The sequence below is a fragment of the Podarcis raffonei genome, chromosome 4 (genome assembly GCF_027172205.1).
Source record: "Podarcis raffonei isolate rPodRaf1 chromosome 4, rPodRaf1.pri, whole genome shotgun sequence".
Classification (NCBI taxonomy): Eukaryota; Metazoa; Chordata; class Lepidosauria; order Squamata; family Lacertidae; genus Podarcis; species Podarcis raffonei.
Window position 1 is genome coordinate 104,643,389 of NC_070605.1, and position 25,309 is coordinate 104,668,697.

Genomic DNA, 25,309 nt, shown 5'->3' on the forward strand with positions numbered 1-25,309 from the left:
GGCTGTAACTTCTTAACTCCATCAAGGAGAAAGGAAAGGGCCACAAGCCTAAAGGTAGTTTAAATCCAGGGGGCTGAGGGGTGAAATGGCCAGGAAAGAGACTATAAACAATTCACAGGCTTCATCTTGTGCAGGTCTAGCTTAAATAGTAAGCGAAGCAAACCCAATCTTTATTGTTGAGCAGAGAGTATAAAAGCAGAAGTCATAAACGTTTGCTTCTTTGTTGTGTCCAACACTTGCTTTAAATAAAAAGAATTCATATATTGGTGCACCTGGCAAGATAAAAGGTAAAGGGACCCCTGACCGTTAGGTCCAGTCACAGACAACTCTGGGGTTGCAGCGCTCATCTCGCTGTACTGGCCGAGGGAGCCGGCGTACAGCTTCCAGGTCATGACCAAGCCGCTTCTGGCGAACCAGAGCAGCACATGGAAATGCCGTTTACTTTCCGCCGGAGTGGTACCTATTTATCTACTTGCACTTTGACGTGCTTTTGAACTGCTAGGCTGGCAGGAGCAGGGACCCAGCAACGGGAGCTCACCCCGTCGCAGGAATTCGAACTGCTGACCTTCCGATCGGCAAGCCCTAGGCTCTGTGGTTTAGACACACAAACACTATGTTAAATCCAAATATAAATCTGAAGGTGCATGCTTTGCTTTGAATAATATTAGATTTCCCCCCCTTCTCAAATCAATTGTTTATATTGCTTAATTAATTCTGTCTGAAATTTGTGCTGGAATTCTTGAGTGTACAAGGTATCTAATTTGGTTGATCTCCCTAGCAAATTTTACTAATTCAGGCTGAGCACAGACGAAAAACATTCATTAGAACTGTTGCAGTCAGAGTCCACCTTGAGACAGGTAAGTCAGTGGACTGGTGTAATTTTGCTACCCTGTCACTTCAGACTATTTGTATCTGACAGTAATTTTGGACTTTGAAAGCCACAATCCATTAAAAAAGCATTGATTTTATTAACCATCACAGCAGATGTTTCCAACCCAATGAATTTCTGTAGCTTTCTGCAAAGGGAAAGAGGTTAGTCTGGCATGATTATTTCAAGGTCACAGATTTATGGGAACCTAAGTGAATAAAATGATTGACTGACAACTTAAAAGGGAAATGCTTGTCATCTTAAAACTACCTAGTATAAGACAAAAGCTTTCCTGTCTTGCAATTAAGGCAAAGACTGAGCCATTTTCCAAGCTATTTTCCCCAATTTCATTTTACCATAATAGCTGAAGAGATGTCTAGCTGTGTGACAAAACAGCATGTCCTGCTCTTAAGTGTCAAATTAGGTTTGTTACTACTGTCCAGCGAAAGCATATACGCCATTTGAGAGTTTGGGCTAATGGCTCACTGGAGAAGGAATAATACAAGAGGAAATGGTGGGGTGGGGTTGGAGTTCCTGTCACTTCCCTTTATGCTACGAAAATGAACTGCTGATAAGCTTCTAGGAGTGTTGGACCTGAGGTGAGCCCCATAATTGTGCAGCAATCCCCAAGTTCTGAGCTTAAAGAAGAGATGGGGAACTCATAACCATCATCCTGGGTCACTGGTCATGCTGGCTGGGACAGAGGGGAGTCGGGAGTCCCACATCATCTGGAGGGCCACAAGGTCCCACCATCCCTGGATTAAAGTTCTCTGCAAAATTTCCTGCAGAGGACAATTCTGTTTTTGCACCAGGTCAGTGTTGTTGCTGCTTATTAAATTTGTATACTGTCCTTCATTTATAGATCTCAGGGTGGTTCACATGTGTTGAAACCATTTGGAACTAAGCTTCCCATTTTTGGACGGAGGCAGGCGGGGGGAGTGTGTATCTGGAGGAGGAAAAAGCTGAGTTTTCCCATTAGCAAGATTTCCATCTAGCTATACAAGACATCGCTAAGGATGTCAGGTACTGCCAAAGGACATTCAGCAACAAATAACAGAAACTGGGAGTAACAAAACTCAACCACAGCTCGGGGCTTCATAAATTGTGTTTTACACAACAACAAGCTTATTTCCAGGAAGGGTGCCTCAAGTAGCTGCTGAAACAACTATCTCTTTGTAAAATTTGAAAGTGGTTCCATAACAAGTAAAATCTCCTTTTACGTGTAGTCTAAATACTTCAAAATACTCCAAGTAAACTACTTTTAAAAGGAAACCTTTCATTAAATAAAATGCTAAAGAATACTGAAAGCTTCACATGCAAATAATGCAGCTCTTTTAAAAAATAATTTCTAGATGGTGCACGGGTTCTCCGTGGAGGAGGATGGATCTACTCATATGGATGATGGATCTACTCATGGTGTCGTGCAAGAAGCTGCAAACTCCCACCGTGTCTACATACCTTCTACTGCAAGAGTACCCATTTTAGACTCCAGGAAGTCAAACAGTGTGCTTGGAGCCGATGGCCTGGCATTTCCTAGTTCTTCCTCATCTTCAGGTCGTATCCGGCCTCTGCCTTTCCCCTTCCCTAGAGATAAATCATATTTAGTTATAGTCAAATGAACTTAGCTTGAAAAATAAAGCAATTCAAAGTATTTTAAAGTTAGGTATACAGAGAAACCTTAAAGGAATGTAGTAACTTATCAACTGGATTAGCTTCCACCAATCTTGTGTTCCCTGACGTTGTTGGGAGAACAACTGCATCACCCCTAGCCAGCATGGCAAATGCTCTCCAACAACATCTGGGACACAAGGTTGGGGAAGGCTGAAATAGATGGCTGAAGACATTTTCCATATTTTTGTTGACAATATCTTACACCTACCATGTTAAGGTGTATTAAAGTAGGATATATATTTCAGAGAAAATCTTTGCACCTGGATGCAAGGTAAGTTTTTCATGCTCTGGCAAATTCCAAATACTGTAAGCAATTAGGGTTCTAATTCTACAGGGAGCTCCCACAATTCACCATGGGTCCATTAGAAACATTCACCCTCCAAAGCAGAGAGAGGAGCTAGGTTGGGAACCAAGCTAGCTATCAAGCTCCTTTTCTCCCTCTCATCATGTGAGGTGATCACCTGACTAGGGCATGCATGGCCATTAAAATGAACCCTTTACCTTATGTCCACTCAAACTTATTTATCTGAGACTTTTTAAAAAAATTAGGTATACAGCCGTCTGTAACAACACTATTCTTATTTGACCAAAACAGCAAGCTTGCCTTGCCTCTTCAAAGCATGACAAAACTTTTAAAAGTCACTGAACCTGACCAATATAGAAGGTCCAGTGGGAATTAACTGCAAATATTACAGGAAGAATCCATGAGCTAAATGGGGTGGGATGGGGAGCCAGAATAGAAAAGAAAGTGGAAGTAATAGCCAAAAACCTTCTGTAGTATCCACGTTTTGAGGTAGAATAAGATACAGAAGCTGGTAATTGAGCACATTCTACTTTTACCACATAGCAGTGATAGTAAGGAAAGTAAGGAAAGAATTGGTAAAATCAGATATGTTATTTACAAGATCCTGCCAAAGTTAAAAAGTGTGCTGATCACAGTGATGGAGTGTTCATCTCCACTGTGGATAAGAATTAACTCCTCCCTTTCTGACCCCTCTTTCCCAGTCAGTGCTACTTTAAATAAGCACATGTGAAAAATAAACCAAGTGGAAGAAATTCCAAGAGGTTCTGTTTAAACTGCTTTTTGGCATAATTCTACTAAAAACCAATCTGGACTCTTTGATCATCATGAGGCCCTTCTTCATGTGCCTCCTCCATGAGAGGTCCAAAGGGTGGCAAGACAAGAACAGGCCTTTTCCGCAGTGGCTCCATTTGTGGAATGTTCTCCCCAGGGAGGTCTGTTGGGCGACCTCAACATCTGTCTTTTAGGTGAAAGTGTTCCTCTCATCAGGCCTTGGGCTGGTTCATTTTCTATGGCCCTTTAAAAGTGTTTTTGGCAGGGTGGGGGGGCTGCTGCTCTGTTTTTGTTCTATTTATTTTGTGCTTTTATCCTGTATTTTTACCTTGTGAACCTCCCTGAGATCTTAGGATGAAGCAGAGTATATAAATTTAATGAAGTTAAAGGAGAAGAAACTTTACCCTTAAGGTTCCTAGATACGTGCACCCCTGCACACCCTTTCCTAGTTTTCCTGCTCCTTTTCTCCATTCCCTTCTTCCAAACAACTTTTTCCTAGTTCCTTGTGCTAAGTCATTTCCTGGGCTCATTCATGTGCCCCCTTTGACCATGCTGTCTGCCATGTTCCTCTGAAGGACCTCAGCTCAACCCATGGTAGCCAAAGAACATTCTAACTCTCAATACCTTGGTGACATTAAGGCAGGTTAGACATTCGTTGAAAGAAGCTTTACAGCACCACAACTACAGAATCCCTTGGGGTGTTGTATTATAATCCATTATGTACTGCGTTACAATAGCCTCATGCTCTACACATCACCAGCAATGTTAACTGGGAAGTAATTACAGTTGGTGGCTTCACAGAAAACCACCAGAAACCTTTGGTTGTAGTTCAGAAGTAAATTGTTCCTATTCAAATGCTTTTCTGTAAGAAGCAGCCTTTAAAGTTGTACCTCTAGGAGGTGGCCCTTGTACAGTCATTTGTTTATTGCTGTTCAGAAGGAAGTTCAATGAAGCTTCAAGGTTGTTGCTGTTATCCATAAGCGCTTGCCTTGCTGCTTCCTTACTGAAACCCATTTCTGTTATATGTTTGAGAGCCTTTTCATCAACCTGCAATAGAAGACATGAATAAATGTAAACCATGGATACAATGTACCCCATAAAACTGTTTACTTTTAAAGTGAATATTTATATTAAATTAAAACACAAATTAGTATTTCATGTACACACAAGACAAGACACACAAGACCACAAGACAAGTCTGTTTTGCTAAATTAAGAGTAATTTGTTACAAAGTCATAATTTCATACAAACCACAGACAAAGAGAATATCAAAATATGCCATTTATTGCCTTTGATTAAACGTCTTTCCTGAATTATCTCCAAGGAGGGCAGGAGCAGGTAGAGGATGCCACCAACTAATTGTGATCCCTATGCTGCCCACTAATTTGGAGCTCTTCCCATTCCACTGCAGTCCACGTGCCACATTTCAGGATATGCTCACCACTCAAGGGAGTCTTTTAAGGAGCTTCAGAAAACTGCAATGGATTGGAGTAGTCAGGAAAGCCTGGGATGAATACACTTCTATCCCCACATCATTCAATACAACCTGGTGTGTTCTGGGAATTATGAACTGTTGCACTATGATGGAAACAGACCCGTCTTATATGCAGCAATCGCACTGCAAGTATCACAGCCCTCTCACTGTCAGGGCTGCACACAGATCCAGCAGCTACTACCTGCCTTGAATGAATTCAAAAGAAGGCACTTTTCAGCCTGGCTGAGTGACCCAGTATCCATCTGGGTTCTTGCATTTGAAAGTGCTTTCCAACCAATTTCAAGAGGGATACACAAGCACAGGTAACCTCAAACATTTAAATTCCTCCTGAATAGCTAAACTCCACGCCAAACTGCTTTTGAAAACTCCTTCAGTTTCAGAAGCAGTTCACAGTATAGCACAGGGAACTGCTGTTCAATAAAGACAAAGGTACTAGCTTTGCACATGTTACTAGCTTTGCATTTCTCTGGATCCTGGCCACAGCTTGCAAGAACAGTTCAACTTGCACACTGCTGCCACAATGACTTTTAAATAATTACTAGCAAGGCTGATGTCAAACTACAGATTTGGCAAAAGAACAACATTTTAAACCAGTTTTAGTGGGGGACGGGGGGCGGGCGGGTGTGGGGGACTCCCTGGTCCTGAATGGGGCAACTGTGCCCCTGAAGGACCAGGTGCGCAGCCTGGGGGTCATTTTGGACTCACAGCCATCCATGGAGGCGCAGGTCAATTCTGTGTCCAGGCTAGCTGTCTCCCAGCTCCATCTGGTATGCAGGCTGAGACCCTACCTGCCCGCAGACTGTCTCACCAGAGTGGTGCATGCTCTAGTTATCTCCCGCTTGGACTACTGCAATGCGCTCTACGTGGGGCTACCTTTGAGGGTGACCCAGAAAGTACAACTAATCCAGAATGCGGCAGCTAGACTGGTGACTGGGAGCGGCCTCCAAGACTATATAACACCAGTCTTGAAAGACCTACATTGGCTCCCAGTACGTTTACGAGCACAATTCAAAGTGTTAGTGTTGACCTTTAAAGCCCTGGACAGCCTCAGCCCAGTATACCTGAAGAAGCGTCTCCACCCCCATCGTTCTGCCCGGACACTGAGGTCCAGTGCTGAGGGCCTTCTGGTGGTTCCCTCAGTGCAAGAAGTGAGGTTACAGGGAACCAGGCAGAAGGCCTTCTCGGTAGTGGCACTGCCCTGTGGAACACTCTCCCATCAAATGTCAAAGAAATAAACAACTATATGACATTTAGAAGACATCTGAAGGCAGCCCTGTTTAGGGAAATTTTAATGATTGATGTTTTAATGTATTTTTAATCTTTTGTTAGAAGACGCCCAGAGTGGCTGGGGAAACCCAGCCAGATGAGCGAGGTAGAAATAGATGATGATGATGATTGTTGTTGTTGATATTGTCACTAAAATCCAGCAATATTTTCATAGTTGAAAAGCTCAACATGCATCTGTATGGGGGAGAAATCTGAATTATAAGAAACATATCTGCAAAGATGTTACCTTTCAGCCATGACAGTTGGTTTTCAATTTTCTTGCAATTTAACATTTTACTTTAATCAAATATTGAGTTAGGCTGCAATCCTAACTGAAGTATCCTTCAGTAAGCTCCACTGAATATAACACATAGAAATTGTACTGGTAGTCAAGATGTCTGCATACCTTGCACAAAAACATCCCCTCAGCTCCCCCTGAACATCCTTCATATAAAATACTGATGTTTGAAGGCTTGCTGAGATTCCAGCCTTACCAGTTCTCGATAGACACCTTCATTTTTCCCCTCAGGCTTGATCTTCTCTTTTTGGAACACTTCCCTGATTCGATTCCCTCCTGTACTCACACTGAGATTGCTTCTAGTACTGCCACCTCCTCCAAACGTTTTAGTCTTTAGAGAACAGATAAGGAAAATAATGTTTCAGTACCACCAGTACTAACTTTCTTTATATAACCACTAGGGAAAGCCAGTCTGAAGATACTCATTTTTAGCATTCCTGCAAACAAAATTTTGATTTCTAGCTCCACTTCTGGTCTCTCTAGAAATCACAAAATACTGTAAAAAGGTTTTAACAAGCATAATTGGGGATTATTATTACTATCAAATTTATTACCCAACCTTCACAAACAGCTCCCAGGGTAGGTTACAACAATTTAAAACTCAGAATAAGAAACATGTAAAACAGATTATAGTTACAAGAACAGAGTGGGCTATGAAAACACACATTTCAGGTGTCAAAGGCAAAGAGGTGCAAAGGCACAGAATGAAGAAGCCAGACACACCTCTGTGGGGAGAGAATCCCACAACTTATATAAAAAACAACTTAAATCAGAAATTGGAAGGAAGAATATTTCATCACCGATACATTATAGAGATTACACAGGCAGTACGGTTAGGCTTTTAGTTTAAGGGACCTTTTACATTACTAAAACTGCTTGCTTTTATACATAACAAAATGTTTTGGTTCCAAAACATTCTATGTACGAAATAAACCAGTCAAAACATCTACCCTAAGTCTGACATATTTATGTGATTCAATATACATATTCATTTTAATCCTTGGCTAGTGTGATATCTGAACAATCTACTCCTCCCGTATTTCTGGTCTTTCCAAAACAAGCAAGCAAACAAACAAACACACACACACCTGGGTACTGAGATAAGTTACACTGAAACATATGTTTCCAATATCTATCTATCATCTATCTATCTATCTATCTATCTATCTATCTATCTATATCTATCATCTTTCTTTCTTTCTTTCATACAGTGGAGTGGTACTTCGGGTTACAGACGCTTCAGGTTACAGATGCTTCGGGTTACAGACTCTACTAACCCAGAAATAGTACCTCGGGTTAAGAACTTTGCTTCAGGATGAGAACACAAATCGCGTGGCAGCAGCGGGTGGCTCCATTAGCAAAAGTGGTACCTCAGGTTAAGAACAGTTTCAGGTTAAGAATGAACCTCCAGAATGAATTAAGTTCTTAACCTGAGGTATCACTGTACTCAAGTTTTCTAATTAGCTTAAATAACTATAATCAATGAATATAGAACAATGCATGCTTCTAAACTGATTGGGTGATTTTCTCTTCAGCAGTACTCCATGCCAAATTCCTTTAGAACCCCCTTTCTCCTCACTGGATAATTTATTTTGTGGGAACACAGCAAATACCTTCATATTCATTTCTCCATACAATACCAAGAAGAGAACGCACAGGCATTATAGTACCTCCACAAATTAGAAATTTATTGTAAATGATGATGATGATGATGATGATGATGATAATAATAATAATAATAATAATAATAATAATAATAATAATAAAAAACTGCAGACCCTCTTTCTAACCTCTTTGCTTTTTGCTACTTCTGCAATAGCAGCTGTTCGCTGTTTTTCAAACTCATCATTGTCCCCGGCAGGTTTCGCTGTGCTTGTCACTTGCAGAGTTTTTCTCCGATCCAGCTCCCTGCTGTCCACTTGCAGCTGAGATACACACTTCTGGAAATGTAAAAGCATATTTAAAAAGCAGCTCCATCTACCATGTATTTCATTTTTAATATAATAGAATCAAATCACAATACAGCCACATGCCAGATTCTAGTTGTGATCTGAACTTCCCAGTCTCTACTACACAGGAAATAAAGACAGATAAATTATAAGAGAGCAATTGTGTTACTCAAGCAGCCCAGCATGATCCCCTGTATCCTCCTCTCCCTTAAAGATCTTTTGGGACTGTGCAGGTTCCAAGAAGTGGACAAGAGGCTCCAGAGGAAGCCTCCCAGTCCAGCCCCACTCAGGTCTTTCTTTGATTAAAGAATCCTCTCTGCTGGATGAAGAATGCTCCATTTCTAGACAACCGGTTGGTACCAAATAGCGGAAATTGAAACTTTCCCCACAGATCAAGCTGCTTTTAGAATATAGTCTCATTGACATAGGTACGTGCACAAGAAACTGGGTATGTGTGTGTGTGCGCGCGCGCACTCTAAAAACAAACCAATACTGATGGCCCATGTACACACAGCTAAGTACAAAGCAGGGGCAAAACTTAAAATGAAAAAGATATCTAACCAAACATTTAACTGCTAAATAGAAAGTATCACGTAGCTGATGTTCCTTGTGGCACTTGAAAGAATGGACTGGGAAAGCACTTGGCTGCCGCTTGAAAGTTCTCAAACATGTAGAAAAGCATTATGTTCAAACTAGTTTCTTACAGTTATATCAATTTGTAAATTAATGCTTAAATATCTTTTTCCTGCACCATATCCTGTTAAACACTAGACTCTAAAGAACACAATGCCAAAGTATTGAAATAAAAAGTCCTATATGTAGCTTTTTTAAAATAAAGCATCTGGGTATGGGGCGGTATATATATTCAATAAATAATAAGAAATAATAATAAGAAATATTCTAAGATACAACAGTCACTTCTGTTTCAAAGTTTAAACCTATTTTAAAAGCACGTCATACCTGCCCAAAAGGCACAAAGGGAGGAGGTCCACCTTCCGTTCCTATGTTACTTCTGTTGTGTTTCGATAAGCTCTGTGAAATTAAGCAACATTATCATTAACTGGTATTGCCACAGCAAGAGGTATGACATTCTACCCGTCATGCCCTGTATCTACCAACTTACTGATCAACCTTACTAGAAGCACCGGTGCCATGAGAAGAGTGTGAAGGCACAGGAAAGCTTGAAGGAGACAAAGAGAGAAGGCAAACTTTCTAAACAAGCAAATCAGCTACCCAGTTTGAATTGGGCATTAAGCTTGTGCCTCTAGAAAGAAATACATATGAAGTCTTTTTACTGAGGAACAGGAAGTTCTATGGATTCAAAGAAATGTAGGGTGGAAACATGCTACACAAACCACAGAACTTCGTGTTTTACACACTGTGTCTTCAACCAGCGCTAGATATCAATTTATTAGGCAGGAAAAAGGCCACCTTAGAGGCTGCTCCAGAGGGACTATGCCCTCCCACACCCCAAGATCTTTTACCACACCTGCCTTCTGGGAAGGATCCTGCTTAATATTTTGATAGTGTGATTGCAGTTTTATTAACAGTTTCGTTACACTGCAAGCTGCCTTGGAAAGATTTACATCATGAAAAGCAGGTTATACATTATTGCAATAAATACCGTATTTTTCACTCTATAAGACGCACCAGACCACAAGACGCACCTAGTTTTTGGAGGAGGAAAACAAGAAAATAAATATTCTGAATCTCAGAAGCCAGAACAGCAAGAGGGATCGCTGCGCAGTGAAAGGAGCAATCCCTCTTGCTGTTCTGGCTTCTGGGATAGCTGCGCAGCCTGCATTCGCTCCATAAGATGCACACACGTTGCCCCTTTTTAGGAGGGGAAAAGTGAGTCTTATAGAGCAAAAAATACGGTACATATAATCAGACAAAAACAACTATTCAAGAGATGTACAAGGAGTGTTTGCTAAGTTCTTTCTGAAGTGCCTCAGGAAGGAGACAGGTTTTCCCATAAAGTGAAGAGGCAAAAAGTAGAAAGCCTCAGCAAGGAAATCAGAGAGCTTTATGACATTTACAGTACCACACTGACACTGGATAGAAGGCTGGTATAGAAACGGCCCACCTCCAGTGTGGAACTTTTGCCAGCCCATTTTCTCTGACACCTCAAAATGCTAACAAAATGCTAAATTTTCTGGGTTTAAATCAGGGATGAAGAACCCCTCGTGAGCAACCTGACAGCAGTTTAGGGCCAGAGGCAAACATGGATAGAGCAATGGATGCTCTACTTTCCTCTGTACCCTCCCACATTCTGCCCCATAGACACCATGCATCTCTCCATCCAGGCCAGCAAGAGGCATCAGCACAAGGACACATTCCAGGAGGAAAATGACTTGAGGAGAGTGTGGAGCAGGACTGGTGAAGGCTGTGGTCTGGGGGGGTGGTCTTGGGGAGCCCCAGAGGCCAGGTATGGCCCCCCAAGCCTATGATTCCCCATCCCCAGCTTAAATCCTGACCTTTCCATAAAAACATTTTTAATGCACATTACAATGTGACTTAATTAAATGTGCTTTGTAACACAATCACAATGCCTTCATTTTCATATACCTAATAAATAATTTGAAGTTTAACTAATATACCTGAAGGAGCGTCACCCCCATCATTCAGCCCAGACACTGAGGTCCTTCTCTGAGGGTCTTCTGCTGGTTCCCTCATTGGAGGAAGCGGAGTTACTGGGAACCAGGCAGAGGGCCTTCTCAGTAGTGGCAATCTCCCTGGGGAACACCTCAGATGTCAAGGAGATGAAGAATTACACAACTTTTAGAAGACATCTGAAAGCAGCCCTGTATCAGGAGGTTTTTCATGCTTGATATTTTTATTTTGATTTTAGATATGCTGTAAGCTGCCCAGAGTGGCTGGGGGAAACCCAGCTAGATGGATGGGGTATAAATAATAATAAAATTTATTATTATTATTATTATTATTATTATTATTATTATTATTCAGCTTAAGGTAGGGAAAAGCATGTTACCTCACCCTTTGCAACTCCCACTTTTCTATAAGATGGTCCACTTCACCGCCAAGAATCACTGTGTTGCTGTCATCCAGAAGGAGGATGCCATTTTTCACTTCCACAATTCCCAGCAGTTTAATTTTCGTTCCAGGAGGAGTGTTCAGACTAAACACAAGAACAAGAGGAACTCCACAAGTATTGACGAAAGTATTATTTCAGTATTTTGTTCTGAATCACCATTACACTGAATCAGTTCTAAGTTATTTATTATGTGATACATATTAAATAATTTGGTAGTCTGAAACTACAGTGCATTCTGTTTTAATGCTAAATAGCACATGGCCCAGCACTATCACCTTATGCAGGAAGCATAGTCAGAATCCATCTCCATATTGCTTCTGGAAGCACTCACAGAAAACGTGTTTAACTGTACGTTTTTTTCAAAGTGCCCCCAATGTTCAGTGGCAAAATAGGTAAACAAAAAAACACATTTTCAATGCTGCAGCATCTATAGAACATCAATCATTACAATGGTAGTTTTCAACTGTTCACAAATTGACAGGATATATTAAGAAAATCAGCTGTCAATCACTTCAGAAACTGAGCTCTGACTAGGGATACTTAGGTGAGAACAAACCCTGTTCCTGGAAATGGAACAGCGCACAAAGGAGATATGAGATTCAGATATCTGAATATGGGGCATCTCATGATTGAGACACCTTTACAGTAGCATGTGAGAATTCACAGCCTTGCTACTGGGACCTTGAGGATCCAAAGCATGCAGCCCTCCCAATGAAGCAAAGGGCTTCAGACATTGGCCAAGCAGCACAGAAAGGAGATAGAGAGCCATCACATATCTGTAATCCACCAACAGCATCAAGACATCTCTAGTACAAAGTGTCATGAGAAATTCCAAATCCTTGTCAAGCATTACTGAATGAAAAAAGATGTTCATTCTACTTTCGCCATCTTCATTATAATGTTGGCTCCATACAGACCCTCTTGCATTCTGTGCTGGCCACAGATGAAGGAAGGAGCCCAACTGTGGAGTTTGGTCTTCCATATTCCTAGTCTAGCATCTTATCAGATGGGCTGGTGGTCTAGATCAGGGATAGGCAAACTCTGGCCCTCCAGATGTTAGGGACTACAATTCCCATCATCCCTGACCACTGGTCCTGTTAGCTAGGGATGATGGGAATTGTAGTCCCAAACATCGGGAGGGCAGGAGTTTGCCTATGCCTGGTCTAGATATTGCTCAGTCCTGCCCTTTGCCAACAGCTCTATTAAGACAGTTGAGGTGATGCGAATTACTTCCAGATCTCCATGAATAATACAATAATAGTTTATTAACTAACATAATATGTGACAACTTCCATCCTTAAGAAAAAGAGTGCTGAAGTAAAGTCAGCGGGCTCCTTCTGCAGAGCTGCCATTTTGTTCTAGTTCAAAAACTGCAAATGGTACAAGGGTGGTCAGAGCATGTTGCAGTAATACATTGTTTGTTTCCAGGCTCAGTTTAAAGTGTTCTATTAATCCTCAAAATGTGTAAGCGGTCTAGAACCAGGTTACCTTAAGGACTGCCCAAGATCAGCATCTGAGAATCTAAACTCCAGCCAGTCATTAGCAAAATTTTGATCACTGGCACTGCAATCACAGAATTCTCCACTTGAAGAAACTAGAGAAGCCCCCACCCCACCCCCCCTTTTGGACAGATGCTGAAAACGTTTTAAAGATATTTTGTAGCCAATTTTTGCTTATGTAAAATCTTCTTTTTAAAAAAATGCTGAGCTATTTTAAGCTGTGTTTTTACTGTCACTCTATTTTGTTTTCTTTCTAGAAACTGCTTTGAAAAAATATTTTGACAAGCACGGGTGCAAATAAACTTTATTCTTCACTTAGGCTTTATTTAAAGGACAACTTTTTTCCAGAAAGAAACATGTTTCTTTTAAAGAACTAAGATGACAAAACCATCATTTCACATTTTCAGAAACAAAAACGTTGTCTTTAAAACTATTTAATTAAATAGCATACAATATATTCAAATATAAAATTGAAGGTTAGTCCTGTAGGATCTTGCAAAGCTGGACCGATCTTTTGGTACTGGAGTACAGCTTCACACTTATTTTTGGATGCCTAACAGGCTTTCATCTACAGATAATGAGAAAACGGGCACATGAGCTCTGGGAAGAAATATGGGCAGTTAAAGTGAAGGTGCAATGGTTCTTGAATGGTTTATACTAAAGTAGATCTAAAGGATACATACAACTATGAAACCAAATACCTAATCCTGGCCACCACACTGCCTCCAGTGCTGTCTTGTTGCAAGATTTAAGGCAACTGTGTAGATAATATAGGATAAAACAGGAGCATACCTCCTTGACCAACATGGAAAAGGACAGAATATCTAATATGGAGGCAGTGTTCTAGGTGTACTGTGGCCCCTAAAGCTGTGGGGAGAAGTTGTGTAAAGACAACAAGTCTTATGATTAATTACAAACTAGCACTAGGGTAAATGTATCTGGGTGCAACCTTGCACAATCTTGCATATCCCTATGTAGTGTAGCTATGAATGTGCATGGGGGCGGCAGCCTTCTGTTAGAGAAGCTTCAGGAATGTTGAAGGGCAGTTTTAAATTGGTGCTGGCAGGGGTGCCAACTTGTATAAAATATGGGGGGCAGGTAAGTCCCCCCCGATGCGGTGCCTGCACACTATTTGAATGGCAATGTCCATCAACTTTGAGGGCCCCAGCACCCTCAAATATTTTATTTGGGGAAGAAGCCCCCTCAGCCCCTAGAAGTTGGCTCCTACCCACAGGGAGAAAGGCTTTTGTATAAAGTTAAAATATTTTTGATTTTGCTCACCAAGTAATTTCTTAGTGCACAAACTGCTCTGCAATCTCTTTATGGTTTACCATACGTGTAAAGCCAACAAGCTTTGCACGTGGCTTCTCATCAAGTCACTAATTCATATGTAGTCTAATCCAGTATACCTATTATGCAATTCATTAGCATTTTTAGTAATGAAATTCCACTCATTTTATGTACACAACTGATCAGCTGGCCAGATGGCCTTTCAGCTGTTATCACCCTATGTTAAACTCCAGCTGATTACTTGAATGGGTATCATATAGGCACACAATTGCCCAAAGAATCTGAAGGACAGCTTTAACTATAGCTGTGTATAATACGTAACTCCCTAAAGTTTTCTATTCAATTCATTTCTTATAAATGTTTTACTTTTACAGTGTACTTCTGTGTTTTCAGCTACTGTAAACCAAGGACCACTATGAGAGATTAGCAGTCAATTTATTCTTGGAGGCATAAACCACAAACAGAAAAAGATATGAAGGATTTCTTTGTATAGGATTATTATTTCTTCACTTCTGGAACAAACTTTTTCTCCTTCAAAAGATATTGTAAACTCAGACATATTCTATATATTGAAATGCCTTTGAGAGTTCTAAAATGTAATGTGCTTTCAGTCAATATGAAGCAAAATAAGTATTGTTTACCTTATTTTGGACATATAATTATATTCTATTGCAGTGCAGCTTGTGTGTCCATCAGTCATCTGCAAACGCAGCATTCTTGGAGCAGCCTGAGATTCTTCATTGTCCTTTGGTGCAGCTATATTGCGTACTTTTTGGATTTGTAGAACACATGGACCTTCTAGCTGTGAAGACCAATGCAAAATTACTTTAATTAGCTTTGTTCTATTTTGTGTAACTACTATAGGAAATGGTTCTGGTAGGTATTAGGTTACCTAAAAAAAAAAACATTTTTAATTATACTTCATTATTATTGTTGCCAGAGCACTGCCATCATTTCTATGGACACTAGGGTTGGGCGATATCTGGTTTTCAACATCGCAATATATCAGCAGCTAAACACTGCAATATTTCAATATATCACGATATCTGAAATAAGGCTGGAGCTATGTAGAGGTGAACGTGGTAATGTCTTGACAACTGCTACCATTTATGAGTCTAATTCTAAAACTGATAATTTTTTAATTACCTTTAACATATTGTTACAACTGCTATGTTATAGTGGTACTGTACCAATAATGTTTAAATCAGCACATTTTCTCTAAAATTAAAGCTGTGGAAGTAATCAGTAGCATATATCAAAAGTAAGGTGAGAGAATGTTTACTAAAATTTTAATTGCATTACTAAACAAGCAAAACACCGATTCAGTGTCACACTTTTAGATATTCAAGTATCCATTGAGTCTTATACATCCCACAAACCAGTTATCTGATTGATGGGTAATGTTCTTTTCTAAACCAGGCCAAACTATTATAGTAATAATAATAATAATAATAATAATAATAATAATAATAATAATAATTTATTATTTATACCCCGCCCATCTGGCTGGGTTTCCCCAGCCACTCTGGGCGGCTTCCAACTGAATATTAAAACCAGTACAGCATCAAACATTAAAAACTTCCCTAAAGAGGGCTGCCTTCAGTTGTCTTTTAAAAGTAAAATAGTTGTTTATTGCTTTGATATCTGCTGGGAGGACGTTCCACAGGGCAGGCGCCACTACCGAGAAGGCCCTCTGCCTGGTTCCCTGTAACCTTACTTCTCGCAATGAGGGAACCGCCAGAAGGCCCTCGGCGCTGGATCTCAGTGTCCGGGCTGAACGATGGGGGTGGAGACGCTCCTTCAGGTATACAGGACCGAGGCCGTTTAGGGCTTTAAAGGTCAGCACCAATACTCGGCGGCCACTCCCAGTCACCAGTCTAGCTGCCACATTCTGGATTAATTGCAGTTTCCGGGTCACCTTCAAAGGTAGCCCCACATAGAGCGCGTTGCAGTAGTCCAAGCGGGAGATAACTAGAGCATGCACCAGTCTGGCAAGACAGTCCGTGGGCAGGTAGGGTCTTAGCCTGCGTACCAGGTGGAGCTGGTAGACAGCTGCCCTGGACACAGAATTAACCTGTGCCTCCATGGACAGCTGTGAGTCCAAAATGACTCCCAGGCTGTGCACCTGGTCCTTCAGGGGCACAGTTACCCCATTCAGGACCAGGGAATCCCCCACACCCGCCCGCCCCGTCCCCCAAAAACAGTACTTCTGTCTTGTCAGGATTCAACCTCAATCTGTTAGCCGCCATCCATCCTCCAACAGCCTCCAGGCACTCACACAGGACCTTCACCGCCTTCACTGGTTCTGATTTAAAGGAGAGGTAGAGCTGGGTATCATCTGCATACTGATGAACACCCAGCCCAAACCCCCTGATGATCTCTCCCAGCGGCTTCATATAGATATTAAAAAGCATGGGGGAGAGGACGGAACCCTGAGGCACCCCACAAGTGAGAGCCCAGGGGTCTGAACACTCATCCCCCACCACCACTTTCTGAACACGGCCCAGGAGAAAGGAGCGGAACCACCATATAACAGTGCCCCCAGCTCCCAGCCCCTCTAGACGGTCCAGAAGGATGTTATGGTCGATGGTGTCAAAGGCCGCTGAGAGATCCAGCAGAACTAGGAAACAGCTCTCACCTTTGTCCCTAGCCCGCCGGAGATCATCAACCAGTGCAACCAAGGCAGTTTCAGTCCCATGGTGAGGCCTGAATCCCGATTGGAAGGGATCCAAATGGTCCGCATCCTCCAGGCGTGCTTGGAGTTGTTCAGCAACCACCCACTCAATCACCTTGCCCAAGAATGGAAGATTTGAGACTGGGTGATAGTTGGCCAAATTGGCTGGGTCTAAAGATGTTTTTTTAAGAAGCGGTTTAATGACCGCCTCTTTCAGCGGGTCTGGGAAGGCTCCCTCACAGAGGGAAGCATTCACCACCCCGCAGAGCCCATCGCCCAGCCCATCCCGGCTCGCTTTTATCAGCCAGGATGGGCAAGGATCAAGGAGACAGGTGGTCGGTTTCACTTGTCCAAGCAGCCTGTCCACATCCTCGGAGGTAACAGATTGGAATTGATCCCATGTAACAGGACTAGACAGAACTCTAGCACTCTCCCACCCTGGCCCTGCTCCCATGGTGGGGTCTACCTCCTTCTGAATCTGAGCGACTTTATCTGCTAAAAAACTTTGCAAAAGCATTGCAGGAGATCTTGGGGTCCCTACCAGGCCACGGTGGTGCAGGTGGTTCCGATAGATTGCGAACCACCTGAAAAAGTCTCCTGCTGCTGTTTTCTGCAGATGCAATGGAGGCGGTGAAGAAGGCCCTCTTCGCCGTTGCCATTGCCACTTGGTAGGCTCGACGTTGAGCTCTAGCCCATGTCCGGTCTGATTCAGAATGAGTTTTCCGCCACCGGCGCTCTAACCATCTCAACGATTGTTTCATCACCCTCAGCTCCGGGGAAAACCACGGGGCTGTCCGGGCTCCATGTAATCGGAGAGGGTGCTTCGGAGCTAGACAGTCAATAGCCCTGGTTAACTCCGCATTCCAGCGGGCCACCAGGGAATCAGCTGAAAGGCCATCAACTTGGGATAAAACATCCCCTACCACTCTCTGGAAGCCAATTGGATCCATTAAGTGGCGGGGCGGACCATCCGAATCGGTCCCACCTCCCTGCAGAGGGGAAGAGTCGCGGAGAAGTCCAGTTGCACCAGGAAGTGATCTGACCATGGCACTTCTTTTGTTTCGCTTTTAGTTAATGTCAGATCACCAACATCCGTAGAGGTAAACACCAAGTCTAAGGCATGTCCGCGACTATGAGTTGGGCCAAACTTATTCAGGGACAGCCCCATGGAGGCCATGCTTCCCACGAAGTCCCGAGCGGCCCCTTGTAAGGTCATGTTGGCATGGATGTTAAAATCCCCCAGGACAACCAAGCTAGGTGTCTCCAGGAGCATATCCGCCACGACCTGAAGCAGCTCGGGCAGGGAATCCTTGGGGCAGCGGGGAGGTCGGTACACCAAAAGGAATCCTGTACTGCCCCTATTGCCCAACTTCCAGAACATGCACTCAGAGAACTGGGTCTTCCCCATAGGACGCCTGGTGCAGACTAATGACTTCCTAAAAATCACTGCAACACCCCCTCCCCGCCCACATGACCTGGGTTGCTGTGCGTAAGAGAAACCTGGTGGGCAAGCAGCGGCAAGGACAGGCCCATCTGCCTCATCCAACCAGGTCTCTGTCACACATGCCAGGTCAAATCCTCCATCCACAATCAGGTCATGGATGGCAGTGGTTTTATTCATCATTGACCTGGCACTGCACAGCAACACTTTCAGGTCATGTGGGTTTCCCTTGCTGATTCCAGTATCCTTCCGGTCAGGACCAGACCTGGAGGCAGGGATAGTCCTCAAACAACAACTAAACCTGCCTCTTCGGTAATGACATGGTCTGGTCTTAGCGTAACTCCTCCTCCTGCCTGTGATCACTGAGATCGGGTGTCCCAATACATTCCCCCCTGTGGAACATGCCCCAGCCATTCTATTGGCTGAGGCCCACTCCCAGGCAGCCCTGACCCTTCCCCTTAAAAAGCAAAATACAAACTATATAATAACTTAACAGAATAATAAAAATAGAAGCACAGCAAAAAAAACAATAGTGCTAAAATTAAACTATTCCCCACCCTAACTAAATACTTAACCAACCGCAAGCAGAAATAAAATTATAAAATTATAAAACATTATAAAAAACAACCACCACCACCATTTAAGGTGCAGCAAATTAAAAGCAGTTAAAACATTTAAAACCATTTTGTCACTTGCTGCAGGTAGCTGCTCAGGCCTCTAAACTAGAAAGAATGGATAAAATTTTACAGAACAAAAAATGATTAAATGAAAATTTTTGCAAGGAAAATTTGCATTTCAGCATTCTCTGGCAATAGAGATGCCATTTGTCTCTGAAGAACATATGCTGAACATACTTTCAGAAGGCACACTTGTTCCTGGGATAGCCCAAAATGTCTTTGCATGCACCATCAATACTGGGAAGGATGCCTCATGTGCCGTTCACCATATCAAAGGGCATTCATCAATGTCCACTGTTGGCATAGCCATATAGTTATTTTAGCTCTTTGGTCCTCCACTTGAAATAAACATTTTTTGCCAACCCCTTTTCTATGGAGCATGGTGAGTATTTGGCTCTGTAGAAGCAGCAGAGTCCCATGCAAGTCTGTCATCTTCTTTATGGCATCCTGTCTGACAGCCTCAGGAGCCTCCAAGAAATGCAGCTGGAACCTTGGGTCACACGGAGGCTAGACCTATAATGGTTGCAGTAGGTTCACTTTCATTCTTTTCTAACTGTGCACCCAAACCTCACATTTAATATCAATGTATTAATTTGTTGTTAATAGCAAATGTGTGAGAAACCAAAGGGGCCAGGAGAGAATCGGGAAGAGTTCTAGGGTAGGGTATGGGATTGGAAGAGAAAATGGGGGGGCATAATGAGGGGGAGAGACGCAGATGGGGGGAAAGGTTCAAAAGGCAGAGCAGAGTGCTTTTTCTCTTTTACTCTGAAGCAACTTGCAAGCCAACAAGCATCTCGAGAGTGTATTTCCCCCCTGCTTGGACTGATAAGCTGGAAGACTCACAGAGTTAACATGGGGCTGGCTGCATAGGCTGGGTTAATAAGAAACCTGTGGGCTGCTTCTGCCCCAAAAGAAAGGTGCACACAACAAACACAGCTAACAAAGGGCTCCAGCACCAACAAGGGAGGGGAAAGACACACACACACACACACAGAGAGAGAGAGAGAGAGAGAGAGAGAGAGAGAGAGAGAGAGATGGAGCAAGGAAGCAAACAATTTTGAAGGGAAAGAGTTAACAAAGAGAACGGGACAGAGAGCGAGCAGCCGCACCACCACCACCACCACCACCACCACAGAGTAGTTCCTTGTAAGTGTTGTGCCACAGAGAGACTCAGCATCACTGGAGCAAGGAAGCAAGCAAATTGGAAGAGAAAAAACGATCAGGAGGCAGAGGAGACTGTGCAGCGATTGCAGCGATTTTTGCTCAGCCTGTAACCAGTTTTTGTAGCTATTTGTAGTGATGACGGGGAGAGCTAACTGAAAAAGGCAGGATTTTTTGCAGCAGACTATTGTAGCTATTAGTAGGGATGGCAAGGAGAGCCAGGTGGAGGAGGGGGGGTGCAGGCCGCCCTGGGTGTCACCATTGAGGGGGTGACAAAATGCCGGGCGGCACTCACCACGGGGCCTGCAGCGCGCCCGAGCCACGCCTCTCTCCTGGGAGAGACATGGTGGCTTGGGCGTGCTCAGGCTCCGCACTGCCCCAATGGTCCGCCCACTACCTCCCCCCAGCTGTAGGGCGGCTGAGTGGGAGGAGGCAGGCAGACTCCGGAGGCCCCGCAGTGCGTTGCTGCCCTACTGAATTCAATGGGGCTTACTCCCAGGAAAGTAGTTTAGTTGAAGTCAGTGGAGCCTATGCATGCACAGGTTCCACTGGCTGCTGAGGTGAAATGACACCAAAGCCAGAGATACACAAGACAAAATAGAGTTGACAAAAAACACCCACCCACTAGAAAACCTTCTTTAACCTTTTGAAACAATTGCCAAACAGGTTTTAGTTGTGGCGGGAACTTCTGTGCTGCTAAATTCAACTATTAAGTACAGCAAGTGGGGTGGCTGAATTTTATTCTGGCTCCTAAGAAGCTATTCTCCTGGTTGCACAGGAGAGCTGGGGGACATTGGCCTTTCCTCAGGCTCATTCTAGGCTTGTGTACATAGCACTAAATCATTGTTTAGTTTAAAATGGGAAGTAGTCCAACATCTACAGGCTGTTTGTACAGAAGAATCTGCAAAATTATGTCTGTCCCAATCCTAAAACCTCCTTGTTGAATTTACCAAATGATTCCTTGTCTAAGCATAATTTATCTCCCTCCTCTAACAAATGGGTCCATCTAGAGGCCATCTGACCCACAAAAGTGCAGCTTATACTTTGGCACCCTGTTTTTTCAGCTTCTCACCTGATGGTTACACCCATTAAACATATACATTTAATTACAGTGGTACCTCGGGTTACATACGCTTCAGGTTGCAGACTCCGCTAACCCAGAAATAGTGCTTCAGGTTAAGAACTTTGCTTCAGGATGAGAACAGAAATCGGGCTCCGGCGGCGCGGCGGCAGCAGGAGGCCCCATTAGCTGAAGTGGTGCTTCAGGTTAAGAACAGTTTCAGGTTAAGAACAGACCTCTGGAATGAATTAAGTACTTAACCTGAGGTACCACTGTACAGAGCTAAAGCTTCTGAAAAAAATTTGCTTAAATACCCAGCACTAAAAAGACAAGAGAAGATCTAGTCTCACCGTCAATATATTAAAAAGATCCCTAATTTTGATTTGTACAACCAAACAGATATTAAAGATATTTGCAGAGAAGACCAAGACTGCTAACCTAAATTGATTTCAGCACTTAAACTTAATATTGCAACAATAATTTGGAAAAAATGCTAACTGCGCATAGTTTGGATTAGCTCTAAATTTGTTCAAACCCTTCATATGCTGAGAAGTATCAGATTTCCTGTTTAAATACAATAATCATGATATTAAACACCATTTAACTCTACTCACGATAAGGCACGCTGTTACATTATCTGTCACATATGCTGAAGTTCAACATTTTTCTTCAAATTTAATCTAACACAGCCATCTTGTGGCTGAAGCTTGTATCTCATGATTCTAAGTTCCATGAAACTGTACTGCTACACCCTAGTTATCGTTGTTCCGGAGAGGGTGGGGATGTGTTTGGGGCTGTTTCCCCCACCTGCCCGCATGTGACATCATATGTGACGTCAGGTGTGGGGCGGGTAGAGAAGTGGCTGGATTGGACACTCAATCACAGCAGGAATAAAGTTACTACCCAGCTGGTAGCGAGTGAGTTCACCTTGCTGGTTTAGCTGTGCCACCAAGTTCCCTAGATCACTAGATCTAGGAACTAGATCACACAGCTGATCCATGCAGCATGCAGCACCGTCATCCTGGCGCCCAGGGCTTGCACAGGGCTCTCCAAGTGCCTAAAAGCTAGCTCTGTTCCCAAGCACCTGACAATCAGCTGGCTCCCAGGCACCTGAGAAAACCTTGCAAGAGACTTTGACAACCCACCTGTTAATCACCTGACACCAGTAGCCCCTGCAGGGATGATGCCCAGTAAATGGAGAAGGGAGAAGAAGAGAGACAAGTTCAGCTGGAAAAGCTGCAGGAATACAAGTACTGTATGAACACAAGTACTGCAAAAGCCAGCAATTTTACCTTTTCCACCTTTCCGCCATTGATGTCACTTGGAAGGAACTTCTTCCCAATAGCTCTTAAATCTGTCTGAAGTCAAAATAAAAATTAAGTTTGAGTACTGTTTTCCAAAATAGATACCAGAAAGAAAGTAACAATTCATAAGAAATAATTTATAGTAAGAAGTAATAACAGTATTTCACAGTCACGCATACTGGTAAATATACATACCCATGAACAAAGTAAATATTATCAAGCTCATGATTCTCATACACAGCTCTTAAACAAAATAATCTTTTATGCAACTTAATGTAAATCTTTAAAAAGGAATAATCCCTACTTAAGAAGAGTAAAATAATGTTATAAAAAACTTGTTGCCTTTTTACAGAAATTACAGTTCAGACCTCTAGCAGCTATGTATGCTTGGTTGCCTCCATATTTCCTAATGGTTTCTAAGATCCAGCTGTTTTAGTCTACATTTACTTGAAGCAGGTTTTGTATGTCATATCCTTTAGCTAGCTGTTACTGATATTTTTATTTTGAATGGGTTTTTTTAGTTAATTGTTTTATACACACACATATACACTATTTCATTGTTTTACGTTTTTATTGTGTAAAGCACATTGAGATGTTCACTTTTAAAAGGAAGTATACAGTATTTTTAAAAAAATGAATATTACTACCCAAGACACTGCAACACTCAGATTACAGTTTCTTCCTATAAACAAGCAGATGCACAATATAATTAAATGATTTATGCTTCACATTTTTGTTTTAACTTTGAACTAAACATTTATAGTATTGTTCCAATAGCTTACCCAACGCCAGAGACACCGCTCGTTTTTAAAAATAGAAATCATTAAATCTCTGTGGTTTAAATGTTGGTTCTTTACCTGCACACCCTTTACAATTAGGATTTACATAACCTTCATTAGTTATTTACATAACTATATTTTGTTCCTGCACTGTATTAAGCAAGTTTCTAGTATGCATGGCTGCAAAAACTCCTGTGGGATCATGTAGGTGGTATTATGGAATGAAATCTAAAGCATCCTGAGAGGAAGCAGAAATGACAAAGGAGTTGTGTACATGGGTGCTAGGCTATGTTCCTGCTGACTGCAGCTCCTTATGCTATCCCTCTAGAACAGATTTGCAAGATGTATGAGACGCACCAGCAAAATATGGGTGAGGAAACCCAAAGGGAATATAATGAACACTATAAAAGACTAAATATATATAAAAAAATTGTCCAGTAGAACCTTAGAGACCAACTTAAGTTTGTTCTTGGTATAAGCTTTCATGTGCATGCACACTTCTTCAGATACTATAAAAGACTATAATTCTAAGGAGAGAAAGAGAGAAGGCATGACAGGGTCTTTAGTCTTCCATTCTGTTTCCTTAAATGTCTGCTCATAGATTCTGACTATTTGCTGGTTAATGATAACATATGCTTAGTCTATTACCTGACAATACAGTACACTAGCACAATTTTTGTTGGTATAAAAAAATCTGCTGCGCTGAAAAGGTAACATTAAATAAAGGCAATAACCAGAAAAACTATTGCTTGCCTAGTATAGAAGCATGAACAGAAGCCCACAGTTAAATTTTCAGAGAACACATAAAGTTAGTAATTGATATACTATACAGAATTATTCTTAAGAAATACGAAGAGAATTGTATGAAGCACTAACAAAACTTAGAAAAAATGCTTATATAACACGGATGCAGTCAACACCGATAGTTCTACCTTGTTTACTTTGGGGAGAAGCAGGAGAAATAGTGATTTCAAAGAATGAACCATATCACTATTGTTTTCTATTTAACAATGTTATGGCAGAAGAAATTGCATCCAGCTAAATCCCCAGGTAATAGACTAAAGAATGCCTATACTTCTATAACAGAAATAGTATTTCTAACTTAATTTATCCAACATAGTTAAGACCAGAGCATAAAAACAAGGTAGAATATATACATAAAACGGCTTCAATCAACTTCTATTACAGATGGAAACCTGTTCTTTAAACCCAGCAAGTAAAAACAAAATTGCAAAACTGTATTTCCATAACTCAGAATGGAAATTAAATCTAGCAATTGTTATTGTGATGGGCCTATTTAATCCTTTTAAGACAACAACTCAAGTCACCCACCCTAAATAATTACTAGGCAAAACTTTATTTGTATAATACTATTCTAACCTATTTTGGGGTTTTCTAGTAATTATTTTACAATAATAGCACCTTTAATAGCTATGGTATTTCATTTTGTATTATATCAGCCAACCCTTAAGCTAATGATCACAATAAGTGACAATTAACAAGACAATTATGAAAGTTCACATATGCTACCTACATTAAGTGCAATCAGAATAATGTTGTTTATGTTGACTTTGTCAGATGAATTTGTGCAGGCTTCAATTCCTTCATCTGACAGGTACCTATTAAAAGAAATGAAAAATGTTGATTTAGTATACGGATATCTCAAATGAAAACATCCCAAATCCTTAATCTACCCATGAAAACATTTCTAATGCATCTTAAGTTGTACAGCAAGTTACGATTTCAC

At 41.9% G+C, this 25,309-nt stretch overlaps 1 protein-coding gene across 6 annotated transcripts in view; it reads right to left on the reverse strand.

Annotated features, from left to right (window-relative positions):
- TDRD3 (tudor domain containing 3) overlaps window positions 1–25,309 on the reverse strand; it is a 61,362-nt gene that overhangs the window by 25,284 nt on the left and 10,769 nt on the right. For 4 of the 6 annotated variants that reach the window (XM_053384709.1, XM_053384707.1, XM_053384708.1 and 1 more), the window contains exons 2-10: window positions 25,097–25,181; window positions 22,772–22,837; window positions 15,108–15,268; window positions 11,620–11,761; window positions 9,583–9,654; window positions 8,464–8,613; window positions 6,870–7,004; window positions 4,505–4,661; window positions 2,327–2,452 (exon numbers count right to left, since the gene is read on the reverse strand). In XM_053384709.1, the coding sequence (XP_053240684.1) occupies window positions 2,327–2,452; window positions 4,505–4,661; window positions 6,870–7,004; window positions 8,464–8,613; window positions 9,583–9,654; window positions 11,620–11,761; window positions 15,108–15,268; window positions 22,772–22,837; window positions 25,097–25,181 (1,094 nt within the window). Of the gene's footprint in view, window positions 1–2,326; window positions 2,453–4,504; window positions 4,662–6,869; window positions 7,005–8,463; window positions 8,614–9,582; window positions 9,655–11,619; window positions 11,762–15,107; window positions 15,269–22,771; window positions 22,838–23,430; window positions 23,466–25,096; window positions 25,182–25,309 lie in introns of those variants that run through there. The other 2 variants (XM_053384712.1, XM_053384711.1) reach the window with 2 other exon arrangements.